Source organism: Fusarium vanettenii (genome assembly GCF_000151355.1).
Source record: "Fusarium vanettenii 77-13-4 chromosome 5 genomic scaffold NECHAsca_12_chr5_2_0, whole genome shotgun sequence".
Taxonomy (NCBI): domain Eukaryota; kingdom Fungi; phylum Ascomycota; class Sordariomycetes; order Hypocreales; family Nectriaceae; genus Fusarium; species Fusarium vanettenii.
Genome location: NW_003315872.1, coordinates 743,595 through 767,054, shown reverse-complemented (window position 1 = coordinate 767,054; position 23,460 = coordinate 743,595). Strand labels below are relative to the sequence as shown.

General features: G+C 53.3%; 7 protein-coding genes across 7 annotated transcripts; 3 read left to right on the top strand and 4 right to left on the bottom strand.

Moving 5' to 3' along the window:
* Positions 1-443: 443 nt before the first annotated feature.
* NECHADRAFT_93339 (uncharacterized protein) lies at positions 444-2,676 on the bottom strand (the record flags this gene model as incomplete). Its single annotated transcript, XM_003047952.1, has 5 exons — positions 444-978; positions 1,032-1,497; positions 1,603-1,659; positions 1,713-1,889; positions 2,385-2,676. 5 exons carry the CDS (start codon positions 2,674-2,676, stop codon positions 444-446), a joined length of 1,527 nt encoding a protein of 508 aa, XP_003047998.1.
* Positions 2,677-4,382: 1,706 nt separating this feature from the next.
* Positions 4,383-6,209, top strand: NECHADRAFT_93338 (uncharacterized protein; the record flags this gene model as incomplete). Its single annotated transcript, XM_003048144.1, has 4 exons — positions 4,383-4,414; positions 4,546-5,906; positions 5,955-6,025; positions 6,075-6,209. 4 exons carry the CDS (start codon positions 4,383-4,385, stop codon positions 6,207-6,209), a joined length of 1,599 nt encoding a protein of 532 aa, XP_003048190.1.
* Positions 6,210-10,716: 4,507 nt separating this feature from the next.
* Positions 10,717-11,750, top strand: NECHADRAFT_100395 (uncharacterized protein). The gene is made up of 4 exons (XM_003048143.1): positions 10,717-10,818; positions 10,920-11,009; positions 11,070-11,356; positions 11,427-11,750. Exons 1-4 carry the CDS (start codon positions 10,757-10,759, stop codon positions 11,441-11,443), a joined length of 456 nt encoding a protein of 151 aa, XP_003048189.1. The 5' UTR covers positions 10,717-10,756; the 3' UTR covers positions 11,444-11,750.
* Positions 11,751-12,338: 588 nt separating this feature from the next.
* Positions 12,339-13,751, bottom strand: NECHADRAFT_40348 (uncharacterized protein; the record flags this gene model as incomplete). Its single annotated transcript, XM_003047951.1, has 4 exons — positions 12,339-13,132; positions 13,186-13,243; positions 13,338-13,471; positions 13,520-13,751. 4 exons carry the CDS (start codon positions 13,749-13,751, stop codon positions 12,339-12,341), a joined length of 1,218 nt encoding a protein of 405 aa, XP_003047997.1.
* Positions 13,752-14,646: 895 nt separating this feature from the next.
* On the bottom strand, positions 14,647-17,848 carry NECHADRAFT_104346 (uncharacterized protein; the record flags this gene model as incomplete). Its single annotated transcript, XM_003047950.1, has 1 exon — positions 14,647-17,848. One exon carries the CDS (start codon positions 17,846-17,848, stop codon positions 14,813-14,815), a length of 3,036 nt encoding a protein of 1,011 aa, XP_003047996.1. The 3' UTR covers positions 14,647-14,812.
* Positions 17,849-19,314: 1,466 nt separating this feature from the next.
* NECHADRAFT_100393 (uncharacterized protein) lies at positions 19,315-21,037 on the bottom strand (the record flags this gene model as incomplete). The annotated part of the gene is made up of 5 exons (XM_003047949.1): positions 20,649-21,037; positions 20,560-20,587; positions 19,986-20,490; positions 19,551-19,939; positions 19,315-19,497 (listed from the first exon to the last, which is right to left on the bottom strand). Exons 1-5 carry the CDS (start codon positions 20,807-20,809, stop codon positions 19,315-19,317), a joined length of 1,266 nt encoding a protein of 421 aa, XP_003047995.1. The 5' UTR covers positions 20,810-21,037.
* A 1,455-nt stretch (positions 21,038-22,492) lies between these two features.
* On the top strand, positions 22,493-23,113 carry NECHADRAFT_100392 (uncharacterized protein). The gene is made up of 4 exons (XM_003048142.1): positions 22,493-22,539; positions 22,595-22,723; positions 22,794-22,861; positions 22,916-23,113. Exons 1-4 carry the CDS (start codon positions 22,513-22,515, stop codon positions 23,106-23,108), a joined length of 417 nt encoding a protein of 138 aa, XP_003048188.1. The 5' UTR covers positions 22,493-22,512; the 3' UTR covers positions 23,109-23,113.
* Positions 23,114-23,460: the final 347 nt, after the last annotated feature.

The window sequence follows — 23,460 nt, the reverse complement described above, 5'->3', positions numbered from 1 at the left end:
CTTTGAGGCTCGAGAAGTGCTCGGATTTTTTGGACCGGATGCAGATGGGGACTATCATAGCATGCATGTATGAGTAGCCACAGCGAGGGATGTTGGCAGAGAGCTAAGCGTGTAATTAGAGGTCTCTCAGGGTTGCTCTGCTCTTCTGATGGGAGACAAGGAGACGCGTCAACGACATTGTTTTTGTAAGGAACCGTTTTTTCACGAACAAAGAACTTTCTAGTCATTTAAATTCATTACCACGAACACTATGATTCTACGTGTCTTTGAGGGGTTGAGTTTTGAAGTTTGTAAAGTTTTGGTATCATATCTCATCATGCCCTACTTTGTCATCTACTAAAGCACCGGTTTTTGAAGCCCCCATACGGGGCAGATGATTCAAACACATCTCCTGCTCCAGACTCCCCTGCCAGATAATCCATCCCTAAGCAAAGCCTTGCACCTCAACGAATCTCGGGATCGCGCATGAAGTCAGGGATAGACAGTCCTCCGGCGCCGGGCTCATACTGAGCTGGATCTCTCTGCACACTGCTGACTCTGACCCGTCCAGCGTCTCCTTCAGCACGGCGAATGGCGCCATCAACGAGGCCGACGGCGTCGCTGACGGGGTTTCCATCGCGGCCGGGAGCGAGGGCGGATTCGTTGTCGAAGGAGTAAATCTTGATGCCGCGGAGGTGCGTGTCCTTTCCGTTCTGGTGGTTCTCGAGGATCTGCATCTGCAGGACCCAGGCGACGAGGGTGTTTCCGTCAGGGTCGCCGCCAGCACCAGCGACAGGGACCTGCTGCCAGCCGACGGGGTTGTCGAGGGCCATTGTGGCGAACTCGATGAGGTTGTTCTCGCCGGTGCCGGCCTTGAAGACCACCTTGGTTGGGGTGTATGACTCGTCTTCGTTGTAGTCCACGTAGAAGCGAATGTCGCGGATGTCGACGCGGCGGGTAAAGTACATTGTGAGCTTGTGTGGCTGAGGGCCGTCGGACCTGGGTGTGTCAGTTGCTGGTGCATACGAGAGGGTGATGAGGGGGAGACTTACTGCCAGTACATCTTGAGGTCATCGCTCTTGAGTTCTTCAACGCCGTTGCCGGGCTTGTGGCTGCTGACGGTGAAGCGAGCAAGGTTGGAGATTTCCTTGAGGCCAGCGGTGGCTGGGTCGATGAGATGGGCAACTTCCTCAACGTCTTCGTCCTCGGCGGGCTCATCTTCCTCCTCAATGCTTGTGGTTTCGGCCTCATACTGCTCGGGAGACATGGCCTCGTCGTCGTCAATCTCTTCCTCCTCATCTTCGACTTGCTCGGCGCCTCGGTTATTGTAAGGGCTTGGAATCTGAGGGGCGGCGGTGGTGCCGGGACGGGCCATGCCCAGGACGCTGAGGTCGGGCTCGGAGCCCGAATCGTCAGAGTCAAGGAGAGGCATGCTCAAGCGTGGGTGATCAGCGGGCTGAGCAGCTAGCATGTCGTTAATTTCCATTTCCATTTGATCCATTGCCTGTCCGAGTTCTTCTTCAATGACTGAGTTGACGAGATCGATGAGAGCACCGTCCAACTCGACACCGTCAGTGTCGATCAAGTCAAGATCAATCAAGCCGGTGCCCGGAATGATTGCACGTTGCACGTTCTCCGAGAAGGCAGACAAGTTCTCAACAACTTCCTCGACAGCGGCGGCTTCCTCGTCAACGTAGATGGGAGGGTTCAGCGGGTTGAAGGAGGCGAGAAACTCGGCCTCTTGAGCGATGGCTGAAAGATTCTCCTGGCCTGTCGAGTAGAGAGGGATGTTTGTGCACCCGCCTTGGCGGTTGAGACGACTGTTGCACTTGATGGGAAGTTCTTGAAGGGGAGCTCGCTTGAGGGGCTTCTTGTTCTTGAGGGGAGCGTGCCGAACGTTGGTGGAACGGCTGCGGAGAGCGGGCATGATTGCGGATTGATTGCGTATTCTTCAAGTGATTGATGTAGAAAAACGAGCAATCGAAAGAGATGATCTTGCGTGAAGAGCGATTGAAGATGTATGAAGTTGAAGAAGATGAATTGAGTGGTGGGAAGTGTTGAGTGAGTGCAGTGGTCGAGGAGAAGAGCAAGAGGTTGGAGAAGAGTGAGGACCTTTCTGGTGATTTTTGCAATCATCCGAAAAGGGAAGATTCCAAAGCCCAAATGAGGTCATATCCTTGATGCCAGTGACAGTTAATCATCGTCAAGAGCTTCAGGCGCATTTCAACTGGTAGATGCGCTGCATCCAGAGGCGTCACTTTGTATTTGCACTAACAGGGGTTTTGGCACTGGCAAAAGCTGCATGAACGACACTGCAACTGGCAGAGCAATGCAAGAAGCGGTGGGGCAAAAAATACTTCCAAAAAGAGATGGGACGAAAAAGAAGAAGAATTAGACCTACTCACTTCTATAAAGACGAAACGGGTTCGGAGGAGGTGCTCGACGACGCCTTTGATCGGGAGGTTGATCGGGCGTCCGATGCAGCGCACCAGGGGCATCAGGGGTTACCAGCGCCGCCGCAGGTGATGCCCCCTGGGCTGGAGGAAGTCTAGCAGGACCGCTGGGAGTCCCAGCGGGTGAAGAAGTGTTCGGTATGGTACCTCCAGGTCCTTGAGGGCTTGATGCGGCGGCGGCGTTGGGAGTGGTATGGGCAGCAGCTACATGGCGGGCACGCCTTGAACCCCGCGTGATATCCATGGCAGCAACAGCAGGCGCCTACCCGATGAACGGCAAACACGTGCAGCGGTTTGTGGCAAAGGGAACCTGCACTGCAGACTGGCTGTTCCTATCCTGTCCTGTCACTGCAAGGCGGCAGTCAATGTCAATGGCGACTGGCAGGACTTGCATGGGCAATACGATTTACACGCGCGGGTAGGGGAGAAAAGTGACGTGAGTGGATGGTTTGTCGTTGAAGCGTTGACGCGTGGTCACGTGTCATCTTCACCCATCATCATCTGCTGCTTCGTCTCTCCCTGTGTTAGTACCAGCCTCAACACCATCTCAATCATCCAAACTGCACGTCACAACTCTTGGGCATCACCGTCCCTTGCTCCTCTTGCGTGATCAGTTCCACTTCCCCTCAATGAGACAATTTACCCCTCATGACCTGATTGAAGCTCACTCAAGCGAGCTGTGCGTGCGTTTTCATCCTGAACCCCAGGAGTAAGGGTCCTTGATACCCCGCCAAACCAACCTCTTTTCTGTCTCGCCGATGAAGCCATCCCCGCATTCAACTGCCTAGCCTCTTGGCCGTTGGTCCCTTTGAAAAATGCTCAATTCGACCTTTTTCTCAGGATTCAATCGTCCCTGCCACCGACCGCTACTTACGCGAGACGCATTGCCAACTTTGAGGTTGTCCTGCTGTGGGTCGAGAGCCCTCTTTCGGAGCCGAATACGTCTCGGAGGCTTCGGACTTTGTTTTTCGCCGCCACCCGGCATCCCACGACGTTGAAGCCCAAGGAAGGTTTCCACTAACTAGCCCCAGATATCATCACGTCTTGATGATCTTCGATGCCGTTACATTCGATTCAGAGTCTTCCTACAGTGAAATCAACGAGGCCGGTTCCCATCCAACCTCCCCCGCAAAGGCGCCCTGACCATGTCAAACACCCAGCAAGCATCTCCATACCTTGGTCCTGGGTACAGCATGTCTCAACCTTAACCTACAAAACAACACCAAGTATCTGAGTGAGGCATGCAAGTGATCGCGTGGTTGCGCGTCAAAGCCGCATTAGCGCTCAGTGACATGAAACGACAGCTTCTCTGTGATCTTCGATAGAGAAAGAAGTTTTTCCCCCCTTCCAAGTTGGCTTAGCGAGTTCCTTTGCTGCACGACCTACGTATGTCGTTCAACTTGAAGCACCGCTTGTGGGCCTCTCAGCCAGCCTCACTTACAGCCTTGATCCCAGCTCCTCCACCCGTAGCTAGCTCGCCTCGTCTGCCTCGTATCATTGGCAACGATCTGAGTCTTGTTCGCAAGCTACCGGCATCGTCGAGATCCTTTGGCCGCTACCGGCTACGTCATTCTCACCATAACTTATCTACCAAACCTCCCCGCTCGCCACGTCGGCTTACAGTCCTTCAGGGACCTCCCATGGACGAGACCCTTCAGACTTTTTTCAAGATCCAAGCTTGAGCCCACCTTTTTTCCTTCCACGCATGCAAGTCAGGACTCGCTCGCAGCCATCTCAGCCTATTCTGTGCGGCCGATGCAATCTGGCACCGAGGCTCCTTCGAATGCCTCCATCCCCACACTGGAACCTCCAACGATGTCATTTGCAAGGGTTAATTGAGAGAATCAGGGCCGAGTCGGGGTGATGCGGATCTTGGGGGAACCCTGAGTACAGCCTCTTTGTCGAGAGCTCAAAGGCATAAATATCGAGGGCATCTCGATGGTGGCAATCATGAACCAACAGCTAGCAAAGCAGCAGCAACAGTAGCACAAGAATCGAGGACTTCTCTCGAGTTCGCATTTCGGTTGATGTCTCTTGATTCTTTGCCTTCTATTGAAACATCTTTGAGATCCCCTACCCCTGATTTCGACATGTCCTCCCTACACACACCCAGCGTCACACGCTCAGCTCGCAGTACACCTGCAGCCAATGTGTCGGCCTACAGCCCTCCAGGAGAGGCCATCAGCTCCCCAAACAACGAGAGCGTACCCTTTGCACCTCCTACTTCCCCTTTAGATCAGCAACCTTCACGAACCTCAGAAGCCGACACCATTGTACCCCTTCAGCCCGCTCCCAGCCATGAACCCATTCGATCAAGACCCGGTTCTCGTACTGGTGCATATGCCACTCCCAAAGGCGCAGCTCGATTCTCTCATGATGTAGATCCTCTTCAGCACTCGGGAGGTTCCATGAAGTCTCAACGGCGTCGCTTTCGCGAAGACTGGGACTTTGATCAAGAGCCCCGTGATCACCCTACGCTCAGCGACTACGAGCGATACTGGCGCAATGAGGGTCGTCCAGAGCGATATACCTCCCGGAGAAGCAACTGTCCTTCCCCGGCGTTCATGAACCGACGGCGAACTGCGGCCCATGACTCTGATGAAGATCTCTACAATGATGATCTCCGCTACGCCAAGGATCCCTTCGAGATTACCCGAGGACGACGGCTGACGGACGAAGAGATGGGTTACCATCCAGGTCGTATCAACCATCAACGCCGTCCCTCTTCAAGCCATGGTGTCAACCTTGCCTCGGGCCGCCTCGAGTGGAACAACCTGACCGCCCATGAAAAGGCACAGGTGATGCGTCTCCCCTTGACGCAGTGGATGAACTCTGAGTTCAAGAACCACTTTGTGGCTAGTCTGGGAGAGTTTATCGGCACCACCATGTTTCTCTTCTTTGCTTTTGCTGGCACAGAGGTAGCCAACATTCAGTCCAACACCAGCGCCAAGACTACCACGGGAGAATCGACTGGTTTCTCCGTCTCTACCCTTCTGTACATCTCCATCATCTTTGGTTTCTCTCTTATGGTCAACGTCTGGGTTTTCTTCCGCATCAGCGGTGGTCTGTTTAACCCTGCTGTTACCATTGCCATGCTGATGGTCAAGGCTATTAGCCTGACACGAGCTATCTGCCTTTTCATCTCCCAGATCCTCGGCGCAATGCTTGCCTCGGTTGTGGTACTTTACCTTTTCCCCGAGGCGTTCAATGTCAGGACTACACTGGGAGGTGGAGCATCACTGGTTCAGGGAGTGTTCATCGAGGCTATTCTAACGGCTGAGCTGGTGTTTACCATCTTTATGCTTGCCAAGGAGAAGCACCGTGCCACTTTTATCGCCCCCGTTGGTATTGGTCTGGCTCTGTTCATCGCCGAGATGGTGGGTGTTCAGTTCACTGGAGGTTCTCTGAACCCGGCCCGAAGCTTTGGTCCTTGTGTAGTAACTGGTACCTTTGACACTGAGCATTGGATTTACTGTAAGGCTTGGAATCCTTGATTGGTTATCGAATACTAACGAGTAACAGGGGTTGGTCCCTTTATTGGATCTCTCATCGCTGTGGCGTTTTACTGGTTTATCAAGACTCTGGAATACGAGGTGAGTCTTTTGTTCTACAGCATTAATGCAGGTTACTAATGGACTTTAGATGGCCAACCCTGGCGCTGATGGTGATGATGCCAACGACCCTACCAAGAACCCCGAGAAGCGAGCCGAGATCCAGGCGTCCAAGCCGCCCTCTATCCAGTTTGGCCTGGGCAAGTCGCCTTCGATCCGCAGCTAAACGGGCTTTATGAAGCATGACAGAAATTACTGCAAGACATACGATAAGATGAACGATTTGAGTGAGTGAATGTATAAAGACATTGAAGGAATGGGACAATGGACAGATCAACGATCGCATTCGATGAACACAGATACGAGACGAAAGAAGAAAAGAAGAAAAACGTGAGATATGAAGGAATGATTTATGTACACACCTATTTGTAGTTATGGAGTTTTTGTTTGGTTTGCCGGCGTATTTGGCTGCCGGGAGTTAATGTCCTTCAGAAGAAGGGGGGATGGTATAAAGGATAGACAGGCGAATCAATCTATGGTGTATCCTTCACCGACTCTTTCCATTGATAACATCCCACGTACACTTGGTGATACCCTTGAAAGCACGAACACTGCCATCATTGCCCCGTGCTTTCAAGCTCCTTTCCTCGTTGGACTTGTGCACCTAAGCAACTCTTGTAGGGTACTCTCATGGACATCACAGGCAACTCGTCACTTGACAAGCAATCAAATATCTACGATTATGATAGACAGTTTCACATCAGGGACACAAATGAGTTGTCAAGGTTGTTTTAGTTGTGCCATCTCCGAGATTAAAAAGTAGAGGTGAAAGAACATGTGTAAATATCATGCCTGGACCCACGAACCACAGTCAACAGGCTGGACAAGCTCATCCCCCAAATCCACCATTTCCCTCAGCGGCGACATGTTCCATTCCAAAAAGCTGTTGATGATATGATCTGGAGTTGTTGTGGGTTGGCATTCGATGGCCGCTCGATGTTGGGTCACCCTTCAAAGCGTCGAGGTGATGTAGAGTGGTCTGCCTCTGATGTCAGTCAGATGTTCTAGGTTGGATTTCAGAGTAGTATACATACCTGACGAATCTTGTTGTGTCAAGCTCCAGGTTGTATCATTGGTGTGTGGGTGATGCTTTATTCATCGAGGGGGGTGGCAACCTGGAGGTTATCGTCCTCGAGGGGGATGGTAGCAGGGGGCTCATCCTCGAAGGGGAAGGTAACATGGACGTTACCGTCCTCAAAGGTAAAAACCGTGATAGGGCCCCGGTTCTGGTTGTTGCGATAGATTCGCCAGCACCCGTGGGCCTGGACGATCACGGACAGGCAGAGCAAAAGGACGGTGATGTAGAAGCTAGTTCCGACACCTGGGTTCTCGGGGGCTGGCTCTAGCAGGGGGTCATAGGCGCAATCGCACAAGTCAGCCATTGTTGCTGATTTATGTCGAGTGTTGTTGGCGGGTGTTTTGAGTGAGGGTTTGAGTGGTGGGTTGAGTTGATATCTGTGTTGTCAAAGAGTTTTCGATATCGTGGTGAAGGAGAGGAGAGAAAGGAGATGGCTTCACGGAATGGGGTTGAGATTTTATATGTCGATGGTAACAATAGAACTTCTTTTGGCGATAATTCGAATAGATCCAGATGTGTATGCCTTGCATTGTGTTGAATTGATGCTCAGATTCGGCATCTGGTGGCCACTGACAATGGCGTTGCGATAGGCTACGGCAGAACTAGCATTGATCAGAAATATCTCACTTCATCTTCATTTGCCTTATGCAGCGCTTCTTCTACCCTTTTAGGAATCCTCAGATGGACCTCTATTTGTGTGCCTAGCACTGACTCCCAAAATCACCCAATCCACTCTGACAGTGTGAAGGTCAAACCTCATGCCAAGCTGAGGGGCTTTCATCGTTACCCGTGAACCATTTTAGGAGATAATCTGCCGCCGTCCCTTCAGGTACATTACGAGCCTCAGTTGATGTGCGTCTCAACTCGCCTAAAGCAGTGAGATATTGAGTGAAATCTGATTTCTGGGAGTGGTTGAAGCTGTCCAATGAAATGCTCTGGCTCACGAGGTGCATTTCCGCATCTGGGCATAAAATCTCGGGGTCGATACGAGAAGCATACAGATGTAAAAATAGTCCTGGCTGTATCATTCATTAACAGCTCCTAGCCGATTTGGTCAATGTTTACCTGTACAGCACAGTGAACCTGGCAGAAAGGATGTTGAAGCATCTCCCAAGCGTCGTCGTCGTCGAAGCAGTCACACCGACACACACAATGCGAATTATCTCTCTCTTCGTCAGCAAGCTCACTGAGGAGCCCCGTTGGCTTAGTGGTAAAGCGTATCACTAGTAATGATAAGATCACTGGTTCGATTCCAGTACGGGGCATGTGAAATTGTGTTTTTTGACCTTCTCTTTTATTTTTTTTGGCCAAGTAAACGAATGAGTCGTGTCTAGAACAGCGTATCATTGACCGTCGATGATGGATGGGTTGTGATGTCTTGGCTCTTATCTTTTGAAGCGTTCCCCTTCTGGCGAGCTCACGTGGTGGCTTTCTGGGGATGGAAAGGATGCCTCATGGGAAAATCGATCAGGTGCTTCTAGAATCTGACAGGAACAAATGCTCGGGCCGTGGGGGTTGACCCTGGTAGGACAGAGAGAGGATGATATTGGGAGACCGAAAGGGCTTGAAGTGAGGCTGGCTTGGTTGAAACTGAGATGAAGCAGGACGAAGCGATATCTCAGAATACGAACCCAAACAGGGCGCACTCGCATTGGAGCAAGCAATAAACGTAGGCAGCAAGACGTCGTCGCACAGGGTTCGACAAGGAGGCTCTGCTGCCAAGAAGAAACTTTACACGAGCCGGACACGAGGTTTCGCGAATATCATCCTCGTTCAAATATCCTACCCTGAACCTCGGGTTCGAATGGTTGCGCAAGTGCTTAAACCCCGATCAAGATAACCATCCTGGCCCCGTGAGAGATTTGGTAGAGACTCTATGGTCAGGGCAGCCAAAGTTGGGTTGGTTAGATCCCGTGATGTGAGTGGCTCGTGATGATGGACATAGATAAGTCAGGTCAGGTCCCAACGGCCACGTTCTGATGCACGACAACCGTGATGTGATGACCTCACAAGCGTATTTCATGCATACATGGCACACCACACTACACTTCCCCCAGACAAAAGCGGAGATGGGCCATCTACTTGCGGGTGCAAATGAGCAAAAAGGCGCATGCAAGTTTAGTGTCATGGGCATGAGCCCTCATGAGACCCTTGCCCCCCTGGTGGACGCATTCATTAATGACTTTTTGGACTGGAATGGGAACAGTTTCACGCGACGGGACGGGTAAACAAGAGAAGGAATGAGATTGATTTTCATTGTGTCAACAGGTCTCGGATAAAGCCAAAGGGGGGTGGTTTGGGGCAAAAAAGCTCCAATCTTAATAGAAAGGGCAAATTAAGATTGATGTCATACGCCCACTGGCCCCCCCTGGAATTGGGCATGTATTGAATGGTGATGGGCACTGCCGAGCCGAGCTTCATTTGCCTCGAGGTTAGCTGAAGTGGAAATTATCGTGCTCTGAAAGGAAAGCTACATGAGTTTGAGGTCTGCAGTCGTGATTGGTGATGTATGTGAGATCCATGGGTTGGATGGTCGCCGATGACTGTTGCTTCTGCTGCATGCGTCAGGAGTAAAACGAAACACGGATACTGTAAAAATAGACGGTTAATTATTACGTCTCATGCGGTCCTGGGCCTGTCATGCATGCAGGAGCGGTAACAGCTACAACAGCCATCGGCTTCTCCGCATCCGTCATTCAACTTTCATCTCTCGCAGATGAGGAAATCTGATGATGATGATGATGATGATGGGGGCGTGTCAACAACACTCCCTCTTTAAATGCTATCTCGGCTCTCATTTTAATACCACTTTCTCAATAGACCCAAGGCAAGGGGCACAGTTCAAATAACCAGCCAATCTCGTGTCCGAGAGCCAATTGGGACATAGAGACGGTCGACTTGTCATCTGCGATAGCGTGCGGCTGTTGGATGAGGACGACATGACGAGACTGACTGCAGGTGAGGTGCGTGCATGATGCGCCCTCCTCATTATCCTTTGTCCATTAATTAGATGGATGGGTTATGGTTACCCAGACAAAGGAGACGCCATGTCTTGGGCCCTTTTTTACTCCTGCTGACACTTGGATCCCCGAGGACCTGTCACTTGGACACAAGTCTATCGTCTTCATCTAACAACCATGTAACTCAACCTTCTAGTGTCTACTCGATCGATGTCCTCACTGGTGATCACTCGTCTCCTTTTCCCATCTGCCAAACAAAACATTCACACCCTGCATTGACCGCACACGCCCCCTGAAGGCAGGTCGCTAATTCCAGGGGACCTGCTGCCCTAAGCCCCGCTGGGCAGTCCCCTCTGAACCATTAACCATTAACCGCTAGGGAGTGGAGGGGTCCAGGAGCTGTCCCCTGGGCGGTAGGTGGGGGGAAGCCTGCCGAGGGAGATGCGCCAGTCGCTAGCTCCAAGGTACTACCCGTCCCTTGGGGATGCAGTACGGCCTTGGGAAGGTACAAAGTTGGTTGTTTCGGGGGGAACCTTTCTCTCACCTCTACTTTCTTTCAAACCTCCCTCCTCTCGCCCTCCATCTCTCAACTCTTCTTCATCATCCAACATCTTGTTAACTCCTTCCGTGATACCCTCATATCTCTTCGATCGCATTATATTCTAATCGCCCGCCATGACTCTCACCGATGAGGAGCTCGACCGCGACTGGCAGCCCAACGGCCGTCGCCCCCAATCGTCCGTCTCCCCTTTATGCCTCCCCATTGATGGTTGAAACGATGCCGTCGATGCACTCGTCAGTGGCGCGCGCGCAGAGCTAACCGTTACATCCTCGACAGAACCATCGCCCGTTCCTTCTCGGCAGAGCTGATGGACATTTTCCGCATCGAAAACTCACTGAGCGATCTGGACCAGCAGGTCCACGACAAGTTGGTCCACCACTTTCAACTCGTTGACCACGGCGACGATGCCTAACCTCGTATCTACAGGAAGCAGACTGTCGACAAGAACGCGGAGGAGCTTGCCTCGCTTGAGGCTCGTATCCGTGAGATGGAGGACCGCCTCCGCCGCTCCGCTCCGGGCGGATCGCGACCCTCTCTGGCCCAGGTCGCCAACCAGGGCGCCGCCGACGACGACCAGCAGCGCAACCAGAACCTTCAGGCCGAAGACGCTTCCAAGGATGACGCCAAGGCTCGTTCACGACCAGGCACCGCCCGCGCCACCCAGCAGGCCCCGTCCTCGGGCAACATGCCCCCAACCCCGGGCGCCAGTGAAGGTGAATACTATGTCGTCACCCACGCTGACTTGCGAGACGGGCCCCGCTGACGAAAAGATTGACTTTCAAGACGGAGACCATGAATAGAGAGTACAAGGACGACATACGACTATAGGCCATTTTAATCTATCTTCTCACAAGGCCCAGTCGAGTCTCAGGAGACCAAAGCAAACCCCTGCCGCGGTGGATCTCATCTCACACGAGCATCATGTGCGGAGAAGGCCATCGAAACCGCTCACTTGTCTCAAGACCGGCTCCATGGCACCTCGGCGACCGGGGTTAGCTTTCGCATTGTTATTTTGGATGTTCACGAATCAGGCCTGGGCGCATCACCAAACGTTCATGCCCACGGCTGCTTGTCATGTATACTGGTTGTTGGAGTTTCTGGGGACTGAGGGGAAGGGGAATCAAATCAAATGATCCCAGGCGCGCCCTCCCTCGGGCCCCCTTTTATGTCGTTCGCTACGAAAGATTCCCGGCGTTTTATAGAGGCAGCATCGCAACATTTTTGACTACTACTACATCATTCATCCTCTCGCTCTCGGTCGCACGCACCGCATCTGGCTGTTGCTCACTCGACGAGGTTAGGACATTTATTTCCGCTAGGGTTTGCTGCATGGGAGGATACGGGAGGGGAGGGATTCCATCGTTTGGACGAGGGTGCATCTGGATAGGCGGTATCATGTGAGTGTCTTGTTGATCGACACTTGGAGTGATGGCAAGTGCATCACCATGTTGGAGTTTATATGTCAATCGAGGCATCACCAGGTTTATTCCACATAGGCGGGTAATACATGCTTGATTCCTCACACTGTTCACGTCCTTGTCAAGATTAAGTGTCTCGGTCTGAATTCAGTTGCTAACCCTAGCTTGCTGCGTCATATCGAAATGTACCATTACAATAGCTGACTTGTACCACACTTGGTCATAATTAGCAGAATTAGGTTCCTCGCATGCCCTCAAGAATATGTGCCATCAAATGTCACTCATCGACATCGTCGAGATGCTTGTTGGCAAACCCAACCTTGTTGTTCTCCAGGTCGAAAGCAACGTATAGCGCCTTGAGCACCACGTCACCAAAGATGGTGACACCGCCAATAGCGTCGGCGCTCTGCATGCCTCCCCAGCAGTACTCTGGATCGTCCTTGACGGGTCCATAGTTGAGGTACGACCCGGGGATGGTCAGTATGTGCTCTGTGCCGGGTATCTTGAACATGAGGTCTGGCAGACCTTCAGCAAATTGGCAGGGAAATGTGAAGGAGTTGTCGAGACGAGGGTCGATGCGCATGCCTGGCACGTCGTACCAGTACAGAGCAGCAAGAGAAGGGGGCATGAACAGCAACGAGGTCCCCGTGTCGACGGTGGCCTCGAATGTGTGGGCGAACCAAACACGGCGCTGACCGTTCCAGGCTGTCATATCAAAGGCGACATCCCAGTGAGGACTATCCTCGCGCGTGTTGACCCACGTGATGTTGTCCTTGATCCGGCTCTCGTCAATACGACCGAAATCGAAGCGGCCAGTGGCATTGCGACGCAGATCAGCGGTGAAGACTGGGCTTTCGAGATGGGGACGAAGCGTATCGAGCAGAGAGGGAGTCTGAGGGCTGACATTGCTGGAGAGGTTCTTGGCAAGGCCCATGATACCCGTGATCTCGGTGTGAGTCTCAAATCGCATGGCAACAATGTGCGCTGACTGGATGGCTGCGTCCTTGAGCTCGAAGTCGCCTATGCGGACCGTGTCGAGATAGACGCTGCCATGAGCGTGGGTGCCGTCGACTAAAACCACGAGTTAGAGGTTTGACCAGACATTGGTGAGTATGTCAACTCACCGTAGGAAACATCCCACATCGCATCGCGAAGACGACGAGAGGTCCTGGACATGTTGGGCTTGTACTGAGGAGCCCAGGGACCTTCGGGGTTGAATCGATAGATGGTGTCGGAGGATTGAACCCAGCTAAACAGTCAGCACAGCATAACAGACATGGGAGTGGGCTTCATACAAGTCGGCGGATCCAGTGTCGATGGCAATCTTGACCGTCTGGGGAGGGTTACCAATCTTGACGTCGGCGATGTAGATGGCGTCGTTCTCCATGGGCTCCACGTTCACCTGGCCATCTGCACACCATCAGCACCTATTCACATCAATGAATCGCATAAACTCACCATCATCAAGAAGAGAAAAGTCCTCCAGGATCTGTCGCGGAACACCATCACCCCATTTCTCCTTTGCAGCGACGAGCGCCCTGACAAAGCTAGGTTTGGAGCCACTGCGCGTGCTCGCCTCAAGAGAGAAGCCAACAGGAACCTTGCCCACAGGAGCCTTGCCAGCAGGCACGACAAGGGCAGTAGCGAAGCTTGTCGCAAGGAGCGTGACGAGCAAAACAGGGCTTCTCATGGTTGGAGAAGGGTTGTATAGATAGGCTGGCGTGTGTGCGGGTGAAGAAGGTGAAGCGAGAGGGTTGAGGAGGAGGAAGGAGCGACGGATGGTAAAGGAGGGGTTCTTTTTGTTTACCTGAGGGAAGGAAGGTGGGAGGAAGAAAGAGGAGGGAATTATATGGCAAGAAAAAACAACGGTTGGCAGTGCAAGACCAGTGAATCACTTGGAAACACCATCGCCAATTACCCAAGTACCACGATCCGCTTTAACAACTCGCCAAGAGTGTTTCCTTCACCTAACATCACGAGATCAAAAAAGGGTTTCATTTCGACGAGGAAAAAAGAGAGGCAATCAAATATAAACAGGCTCTCTTCCCGCTTGTATGACAGTCGCCTCATCTAGACGACACTCTTTACCCCATTACACAGCACGCGTTTCTTGTATCTCCTTGGTTTTTGTTTGTAGCAAACACGGGAACCTGCGTTTTTTTCTCCTATCCGCGTCTCTGGTAGCAACCGTGCTACACAAGTATAACCTAGACACGCATATGTACGATTGGAGGTACCATGTTGATAAAAGGGGGGGAGAGGAGGCCTCGTGGGAGATGTATGGTTTCTCCATGTGCAAGTACAATTCAAGTACAATTGGTAACAGAACAGCATGGCATTGATACGATACATGAGAACCCACGAGGCAAACTTGGACGGGATCGGTCACGGGAAACGGGGCTGGGGAGTTGATGACGAGTTTTCTTCTCCCCGTGCGAGCCGTTGCCGAGGACCTTTGTTGACGACATGTCGGACGGAGGAACATCTCGGGAATGGATGCGTTGGCTTCCATGGAACAGTGTGTCAAGTGACCAAGACAAGATATATCTCACCTACAATAGATAGCTACGCAGGTAGCATGGGTTATCGTGACTATGTCCTCATTCAAGTGTCTACTTGCTCATGGCCAGATGCTCTATCCACATCTGTACCGGTATCAATCAATCCATACAGTATCAACACCAAATGGTAAGTAGCTTTCCCTTTTGGGCTACAAAAAAACAATCAAAAAAATCAACTGGGCGCCGCCATCTATAGCTCGTCATGCGTGGGCTTCTTCTCTCCCTCCTCCTCACCCTTCTTCTCCCTCTGCTCGTTCTCCAACTTGAGCTGCTTGATCAGCTTCTCTAGCTGCTCCTGGTCGAGCTCGCCATCCTTCATAAAGTCCTCGGCGTTGATCTTGACCGTCTCCTGAGACGCGTCACCACTAGTCGTCGATGAAGACTTGCTCTTCTTGCTCTTCTTGGCCGCCTTGGCGTTCTTCTTGGCCTGTCGCGACTTCTCCTCCACCTTCCTGGCACCCTTCAGGGCTACCTCCATACCGGCCTTCTCGAGCTTCTCGCGCTTGGCAATGAGATCCTTGAGAAGGAGCACGGGGTTCTCAACCGCGCTTAGGGCTGCCTGCTTGACCTCCATCTCGCTCAACCACTCCTTGGTTGACTTGTGAAGAGTAATAACCTCGGTAAGGTCCTCGATCACATACAGAGGAGGAATGGGTCCCTTCTCCTTGATGACATCCTCCATCTTGCGAGTCGTCGTTGTCGACGCGCTGTCCTCGTCCTCGAGACCGTCAAACTCGCCAGACTCCTTCTCAGCGGGAGCCTCAGTGGTGCTGGACTTGATCGACTCAGAGGCAGAAGCAGAGGCAGAAGCGGACGAATGCCAGCTCTCGTGCTCCTTGATCTGTCCCTTGATCTGCTCAACAAACTCTGAAGTCTTTTCCAAAATCTCCTTTAGAGCAGCGATCTGCTCAGGGCGCTTCTCAGCCTCATCAGCCCTCTTCTGAATAGGGGCAACGCGGTCCTGGAGAACCTTGAGCTTGGCCTTGAGCACATCCTTGGAAGCATCAGCTCCGTCGTCATAGAGCCACTCGCTGGTTTCGCTAGAGAGCTCAGCCAGCTTGGTCTTCTCCTCCTCAGTGGCGGCGGCGACAAAAGCGTCGTTCTCAAGGAGATCTCTAATCTTGTAGGTGTATCCCTCAAGCTGGTTAAGGGCTTCCTCTCGCTGTAGTCGGGCCTTGTCGGAAGCGGCAAACGCCTTGAGGCGGTCCTTTGACTTGGTGATCTCAGCCTTGGTAAGATCGGGAATGCCGACATTCTTCAAGGCCACATCCACGGGAATGCCAACGGTCTCTCTCTTCTTGACGTCAGGCTTGACTTCTTCAGTACTGCCAGAGGCCGTAGCCTCAGCCTCGGATCCGGTGGACTCGGTAGAGGAAGAGGCCTCCTCAGAAGCCTTCTCCTTCATCTCCTCCTCAGAGCCTTCGACCTTCTCCTTTTCCTTGAGAGGCTTCTGGTCCTTCTTTCCGAATCCAAAGAGGTTCTTGACTCCATCAACGAAGCCGTCCTTCACCTCGGCCTCGCACTCGACAGCGGCCTTGACAACCTCGACCTCGCCGTTCTCGCTGCTCAGTCTAACGGCGAGCTTGAACTGAATGTCCGACTCGATGCATGAAGGGTACTTCTCCTTGATGGCCGCGAAAGTGGCAGTCAGGTTCTTGGTGGTCAGGGTCTTGACGTCCTTCTCCTCGGAACCAACCTGCTGGTAGAATGTAGCAGTAAAGTCTTCGTTGTTGGTGAAGGTGACCTCCTTAGGGGCACCTTGGTGGGACACAGCAGACCAGAGACGCTGGTGCTGAGCCTCCTCACCAGCAGTCCACTTCAGACCGGCCGGGTACGAAGCACCCTCCGCAATTCGGATCTCCTTGACACGGAAGCTGGGGCTGAGCTCAGCGGCCCTGAAACCGGCACCGAAGACGGCGGCCTCGTCAGAGTTGACGTTGGTTCGGATCTTCTCTGCGGAACCGGCAAGCTTCTCAAGAACCTTCTGGACAAAGGGAGTTCGGGTAGCGCCTCCGTTAAGAATGATGGAATCAATGTCGATAATGTCAAGGTTGGCCGTCTTAAGGGCATCATTGACGACAACAGTGATCCTCTCGGCGTGCTCCTCAGCCATCTCCTCGAACCGAGCGCGGGTGATCTTGTACTTGAAGTCAATGTCTTCGTACAGACCCTCGAAGCTGGCTCCGGTGTTCTGGTTGGCGCTGAGGACGTGGCGAAGTTTCTCAACTTGGTTGTTGAGCTTGGCGACGGCGCGGCCGTGGGCCAGGACGTCCTCGGCGGCGACAGAGATCTTCTGGGCACCCTTGGACTCAACAAACTGCGAGACCATGTCGTCGAGGATGAGGTAGTTCAGGGCATCTCCACCAAGGGTGCGATCCCAGCCAGCGCCCAGAACCAGGACCTCCTGGACGGTCTTGTTGTACTTGCCAATGTCCTTGACGGATCGGCTCTGGAACTTCATGATAGTAGCCTTGGTAGAGCCGGCGCCCATGTCGAACACTAGGTTGTACTCAGCCTTAGATCCGTTGCTGACGTTGGGAAACTCTCGGCTGGTGGCGTAGTTCAGACCGACAGCCAGACCATCACTGATCAGGCTGAGGACCTTTAGGCCGGCAAGCTCGGCGGCGGTCTGGACGGCCCGCTTCTCGTCGACGGTGTAGAAGGGAGGAACGGTGAGGACGATGGAGCGGACGCTGGTTCCGTCACCAGCAGCCACCTCGGCGTTCTTCTGGATGCTCTGCAGCTCCATAGCGAGCAGCTCCTCGACCATCCATGCCTCCACCTCAGATGTAAAGGCCTTGCTCTTGAAAGCAGCGGTGCCTCGGGTGGCATGGGCCTCCAATTGGAGGGCGGGGTGTCGGGCAGCGTATTCTTGAACAACAGAGTCTTGTGTAGTAAGACCAAGGATGGTCTTGAGGTTCGGGTAGACGTCGCTGGGGAATCGAGGAGCAAGAGCTATGGCGTCGGCGCCGTACGCCCTCTCGGGGTACTGACCCTTCTGAGGACCATTTCGCGAGGGCTTGAAGACGACGGCCGACGTCTCTTTTCGGCGGGAGTCCTTTGTCAGGACGATCTCGAGGGGGATGCCTGGCTTGACGAGGGCGGCCTTGATGAACTCTGTACCGAGATCAACGCCCAGAACAGCGGCGACGGCAAAAACGTTTGTGGCAAAGAGGAAGACGGCCGCCAGGAGCGCCTTCAGAGGCGATACTCTTGAGGACGCCATCATGGGTGGTGTTTTGGTGGGGGTGCGCGCGCACCAGATTCTTTGGGGAACAAGTCTTATCAACGAGGAACGCCGCCTCTGTAAAGCAATAAAGAGAAAAAAAAGGGGAAGACGATTAACGTCTATGGCAGAAAAAAAAGAAGAGCCGGAAAGTTTCGTTAAAAAAAGGTTAGTAGGTGAGAGAGGTTGATGTGGCCTCAATGGATGGGTAGGTTGACTCTCCAATGGGGACAACTTTCACGGGTTAGTAGCAAGAAGCCACGATGGCTGTTAAAGCTTGTGCAAGTTTCCAGCCACTCAAAGGAAAGAGGACAGCTAACAATAGGTACAGATTGGCGCTGACGTGCCTTGTAATGCGAGGCTGACAATCGCGATAAGCTGACAGAGGTCACCTATTGGTCCGATAAGCTCCTTAGATGAAACCCCTGGTTTCGGCCTCGTCTTGGCGGTCAATTCGCTTGACACATCAAAGCCCAAGGATTCCCCAACCAAGTCCCGAGCCGTGGCAAGTGGCTCAGTTGTTGTCTAAAGTTCATGATCTTTGGTCACAGGCAGAAACTCGTGGATAAGTGCGTGACTGCCGCTGCTTGTATCCGTGAATTGGCCAAGGTGTTCTCTTTGGAAGAGGCAAGCTACGCTTAGTCGGGCCGCAAGGCCCTTGTCATGGTGCCGTTCTCGCACCATGTCCACCAAGCTTGAACCTGTAGTCGGTACAGCTTGCATGATGCATTCCTGCAGCCGACTGCCTGCAATCTTTCAACGTCAATAACGGCAGAAATATCGTATTATTCCGGTTTCAATAGGCACGCTACCTTTCACAGCAACATTTCAACACTCCTAGGACCACGTTGCTATAAGTCGGTAGGGGTTGAAAAGGACCCGACCCCTGGCCAATTGAAACCCCTCCAAAGCTCCCCACACTTTTCAAGACCCCTGCGAACCCTATGACGGCACAGGTCGAAGCTCAAAATCAGCCCTACGTCAACGAGCCACATCACGATGCTCAGAGCTCAACAAGTGTCCGCGTTGACCAATGCCTTGTCAAATGAATGGTGCTGGATCAGTAGTCATTAGCATCAGTACTAAACAATCACATCTTGCTTCCAAGTCTCATCGTCTCACATAAATGACATCACGCGACTCAGCCGACTTCACATCCAAGACAGCACACTGGCGGGCATCCATTCACATTGTTTACCTACTACCCCATGTATCCTTCCGGAAGGCCTACAGTGTTACAAAGGTATTAAAGACTCCGACCGACACCGTGGCCAGATGTATTTCCGAGTCCCAAAATCAGCAAAACCCCAAAATGCAAAGCCCCCAAGCCCACCGTCCCCTGGCCAAATGCCAAAGAAATCTTGACTTGCAAACGCCGTCATCTCATGGTGTACATTGCCTCCGGGAAATGCAAGGAGATTCGTAGGTTGTGATTCTAACCCATGCCATGTCATGTTATGGAGCGCTTACGACTCCTCGTTGCGGCGGCCGCCTCGGGGGGCACCGCGGTGACCACGGCCTCGTCCACGGCCATCACCACGGTGGCCACCTCGGCCGCGCCAGTCACCACGACCACGTCCGCGGTGGCTGCCGGGTCGGTTTCGCTGGACCTGATGAAATCCGTCGTTGGGGTCGGCGGGAGTGGCGGTCTGAATCGGCGCATTAGTCTCTTTGCCCTTACAAGTATACAACATCAACATACCTCAGCGGGGTGCTCAGGGTGGTCATCAGCCCAAGACTGAGTGTTGGTAGCAGGGGCCGGGACAGCAGCCTCGGGCTCAGTAGCCTCAGCGGCCTTCACGTCAACCCACTCCTGAGAAGCGGACAGCTCCTGGTTAGGGGTATCCCAATGGCTCTCGGCGACGGCGTTAGCGGCGTCGTCGGCCACGCTGGCATTAGCCAGACCGTTGGAAGAAGGCTGGGCAGCAGCCTCGATGGGAGCGGCAACATCGCCAGCCTCGATCTCGGTGGCGGAGGCGTGTGCAACCGTAGGGTCCGTGGCAACCTCGGCGGGCGCAGCCTCACCCTCGGCAGCCGGGGCTTCGTCGTAGGGAGTCTTATACTCTTGAGCCAAAGACTTGACCTTGGAGACTGCACCTTGTTAGAAAAGACATGACGGAACGGTCGGCCAACTTACAAGTGGTCTGCAGCTGCTCTCCGGGAACGCTGAAGATCTGGTCCTCAGTGCCGTTGACAAGCTTCAGCATGGACTGAACAGCATTCTGGTCGCCAGAGTAGATGGCGAGGAGGACACCCTCGATAGCCTGGCTTTCGTCAGACTCAGGGTCCTGAGCCTCCTCACGCCGGTAGGCAGCAAGTCGCAGGAACTGCGACAGGACCAGCAGGTTGTCGTTCAGAGACTTGCTAGCTTCCTCCTTAGCCTCAGCAACAGCATCGGCCTTGGCCTTCTCGAGACCCTTCTCCCACTCGGCCTTGTCAGCGGTGGCGCGTGTCCGGTACTGCTCGTCGACCTTCTGGTATTGCGTCAGCTGCTCCTCGAACTGAGCGAGCTGGGCCTGCAGAGCGGGCTTCTTGAGGATCTGGGCCTTCTGATCGGGGTTGATGATCTTGGTGGCAACCAGCTCATCGAGCGACTTGTCAGCGTGTTGGGCTAGAAGGGCGTCGGTCTTGGAAGCGTTGGTCTAGTCGCGAGGGGTCAGTATGACGAAACGTCAAGCGTTTGGGCGCGAAAAGAGATGCGCAAGACTCACAATCTTCTTGTTGACATTGCGAATGTTCCTTTTGCGGCCGTCAGCGTCGAGCTCCTGTAAAACTGCCGCAGCAGAGCGGCGATACTCACTTTTGGAGCTCCTTGATGTAGGGTGACTCGAAGGTGTCGTCGCCGGTCTTATCGGCGGCGGCGGAGGTAACGCTGGGCGCGGGAGATTCAGTTCGCTCGATGGCCTTGGAAGCCTTCTTCTTGGCCGACTTGGAAGCGGGCTGAGCAGCCTGGGCAGCCATCGCGGGAGAGAGGGTGGTGTGAGGTCGAGGGTGGAGGATCGAGTCAGAGACTGTTTGCGCGAGGGTTGGAGACGCTGTCGTCGGTGACGTGCGACAGGCTTGCAGAGGTGGAGAGAGCTTGGTTTAGGGACGTAAACGTCGTAGAGAGGATCGAGAGGGAGTACAGGTAAGATGAATGCCGAAGCAGAGAGGTGGAGAGGTGGAGAATGCGGGTGAGTTGTGGGAGAAGACGAAAAAGAGGAGTTGGAGAGGAAGAAGAAGGCCAAGTTGTGGTGGTGGTGGTACAGGTCAAACGAGGCCAGCCAGCATGGAGCCAGCCCGCCCAGGCAGCCCAGGGCAGTGAGCGCCAGTGGCAGCCCGGGCGCCAGTGGCACTAACCCCAAGTGCCCGGCAACCCCCTGCATGGCCTCTGAGCGACACTGGCCACTCTTCTAGAAGCAGCAAGAAGAATGGATGGAGTCATGGAGACACAATCCAACAATGGTTCAATTGGCATGCTTTGTATTGATTCATTTCTGTCGCCGTGTGCTCGGCCAAAGCATTCATCCCCATTCTTCACCTTTGCGACAGCTACGTATCCTTCCGTCTCTTTGATTCAAGGGGCTCCATTGTTCCAGTTGCCATCCATCCATCGTCATGGCAAACTGCCCCACTAACCCACCAAGTCGCATTGGATTCAGCTGGTCTCGTGCCCAGCCAATGCACTCCATCTGCCTCCTCTTTGCGACGAGCCCCTTTTTAGAGGGTGCAGCGTGGAGTCAATGTCCTGGCCTTCCTCAGACGTATTGTGTTGCGCCATAGACTCTACTATGAGTATGCTTTCGTGGTGGTGCAGGCTCGTCGCGACATGGCTCTTCGGCCCAGTTAACATCATCGGCCCCGTTGTCACCCGATCTTGATCGTATGTCGTGGTTCAAAGTGAGTTGTCTCTTTTCAGCCCTTGAACTTTGTCAAGGTGTCCTGGATGGAACTGTTAGTCTGTGTTGGAAGAGAAGTATCGCGTGGTACATACTCTCGTCACCTTCTTGACGCTTCGGGCAGACAGTCCTCGCTCGCCTGATTGCTTCGATTGGATCGCCGCTTCCTTTACTAGGCTGTAATGGTGACTATTAGTATTCTTTCGATCGATGTAGGGTCTCGGAGTCGTACGTTTCCATGAATAGGACATAGTCGAGGAAGATCTATAGCATGTAAACATTAGCATGACATGTTGCGACCGCGAGTCTATCCACACGCACCGTGACGTCGGCATTCTTTTTGATGTTGTGGTTAGAATGCGCCTTGATGATCTTCTTGACAGTCGCCTTGGGGTATGCCTTCTTTCCGAGAGCCATGGTGACGATGATGATGATGAAGCTGGTCGACTTGTTTACACGCTTGAGCTGTCCCCGCAATTGGAAGTTGACAAGGCGTGTTTTCAGCCTGGCGGCTCTCTGACCTCACCTGGTGTCTTGAGTGCGGAGCTGACCAATCGGCAGCGCCCGAGCTTGAGGTACGTACCTTGGAGCTTCACACCCTCAGCCTGACCCGCTCAGGGCAATTTCAGTGCGGAAGGAACCTGAGGAGGGGCTCGGGCGTACAGTGTCAGCCCAGACGCCTTATCCCCGCACTGTAACCCACCTTGGACTCTGGTGGTCTTTGAGCTGTGGGCGCAAGATCACAAGCTTGATATCCGTACAACAGACACGCCTCAGTTGCCCAACATGGCCTCAATAATGCAGCGCCGCATGGTAAGTACTCTCCTGTATATCGCCTTGATAACGAACATGTCTAACGGCTCTGCAGCTGTCTAAAGCGGACGAGGAGACGACCGACGAAGTCGAGGTGCGACGAGAGGATCAGGACAAGATCAACCGATTCAGCCGGCTACACCAGCGTGAGATTGTCTTGGAGGAGGAGCTGGGCGCAAAGAACGTACGTCTGCTGGGGTTACCCGCCCAACGAATTATACAACTTTGTTGGACAAATACTGATCCCTCTGAAGAAGGAAAAGGAGGAACTCGACGACTTGTCCACAGAACTCGAACTTGCCGACGAGGACGAAAAGATCCAGTACAGACCCTCTTACCGTCTCTGTCTATAAACAACGGCTAACCACCGCCACAGGTACAAGATCGGCGATGCCTTCTTCCACGTCTCCCTAGAGCAGGCTCAGGAGATGCTCGAGGAAGCCACAGAGAAGCTCGAGGAGGAGTCGACAGAGCTGGAGGAGAAGCTTTCGTCCATCCGCGAGGACATGACCAAGCTCAAGGTCGAGCTGTATGCCAGATTCGGAAAGCAAATCAACCTAGAGACCTGAACAAGAAACTTGAAGCTCCTGATACCCCCCCCTTCGAAACGAGACAAGGCAAAAGCCAATGCCAAGCCAACACCGGGTGAACTCTTATCCTTAGTTCGTTTGAAAATGCAGCAGCCTGGACAACCTTTGACAGCAGATCTCGTGACGCCCCCAAAACGGGCCTCAAAGTCGGTCTCTATTTCCGATGGACGCCTCTGCCAGGGTCGGTATGGCAGAGCAACTGCCCGGGCCTAGTGTTCTTGTCACTTTTTCCGGCTCTCACTGCCGGTCCGCAAAGCAAAAACCCTGTCGACCGAAAAAAAAAAAAAACGAGCCAAAGGCGAATCTCCTCGTTGATAAAGCGGTCTATCCA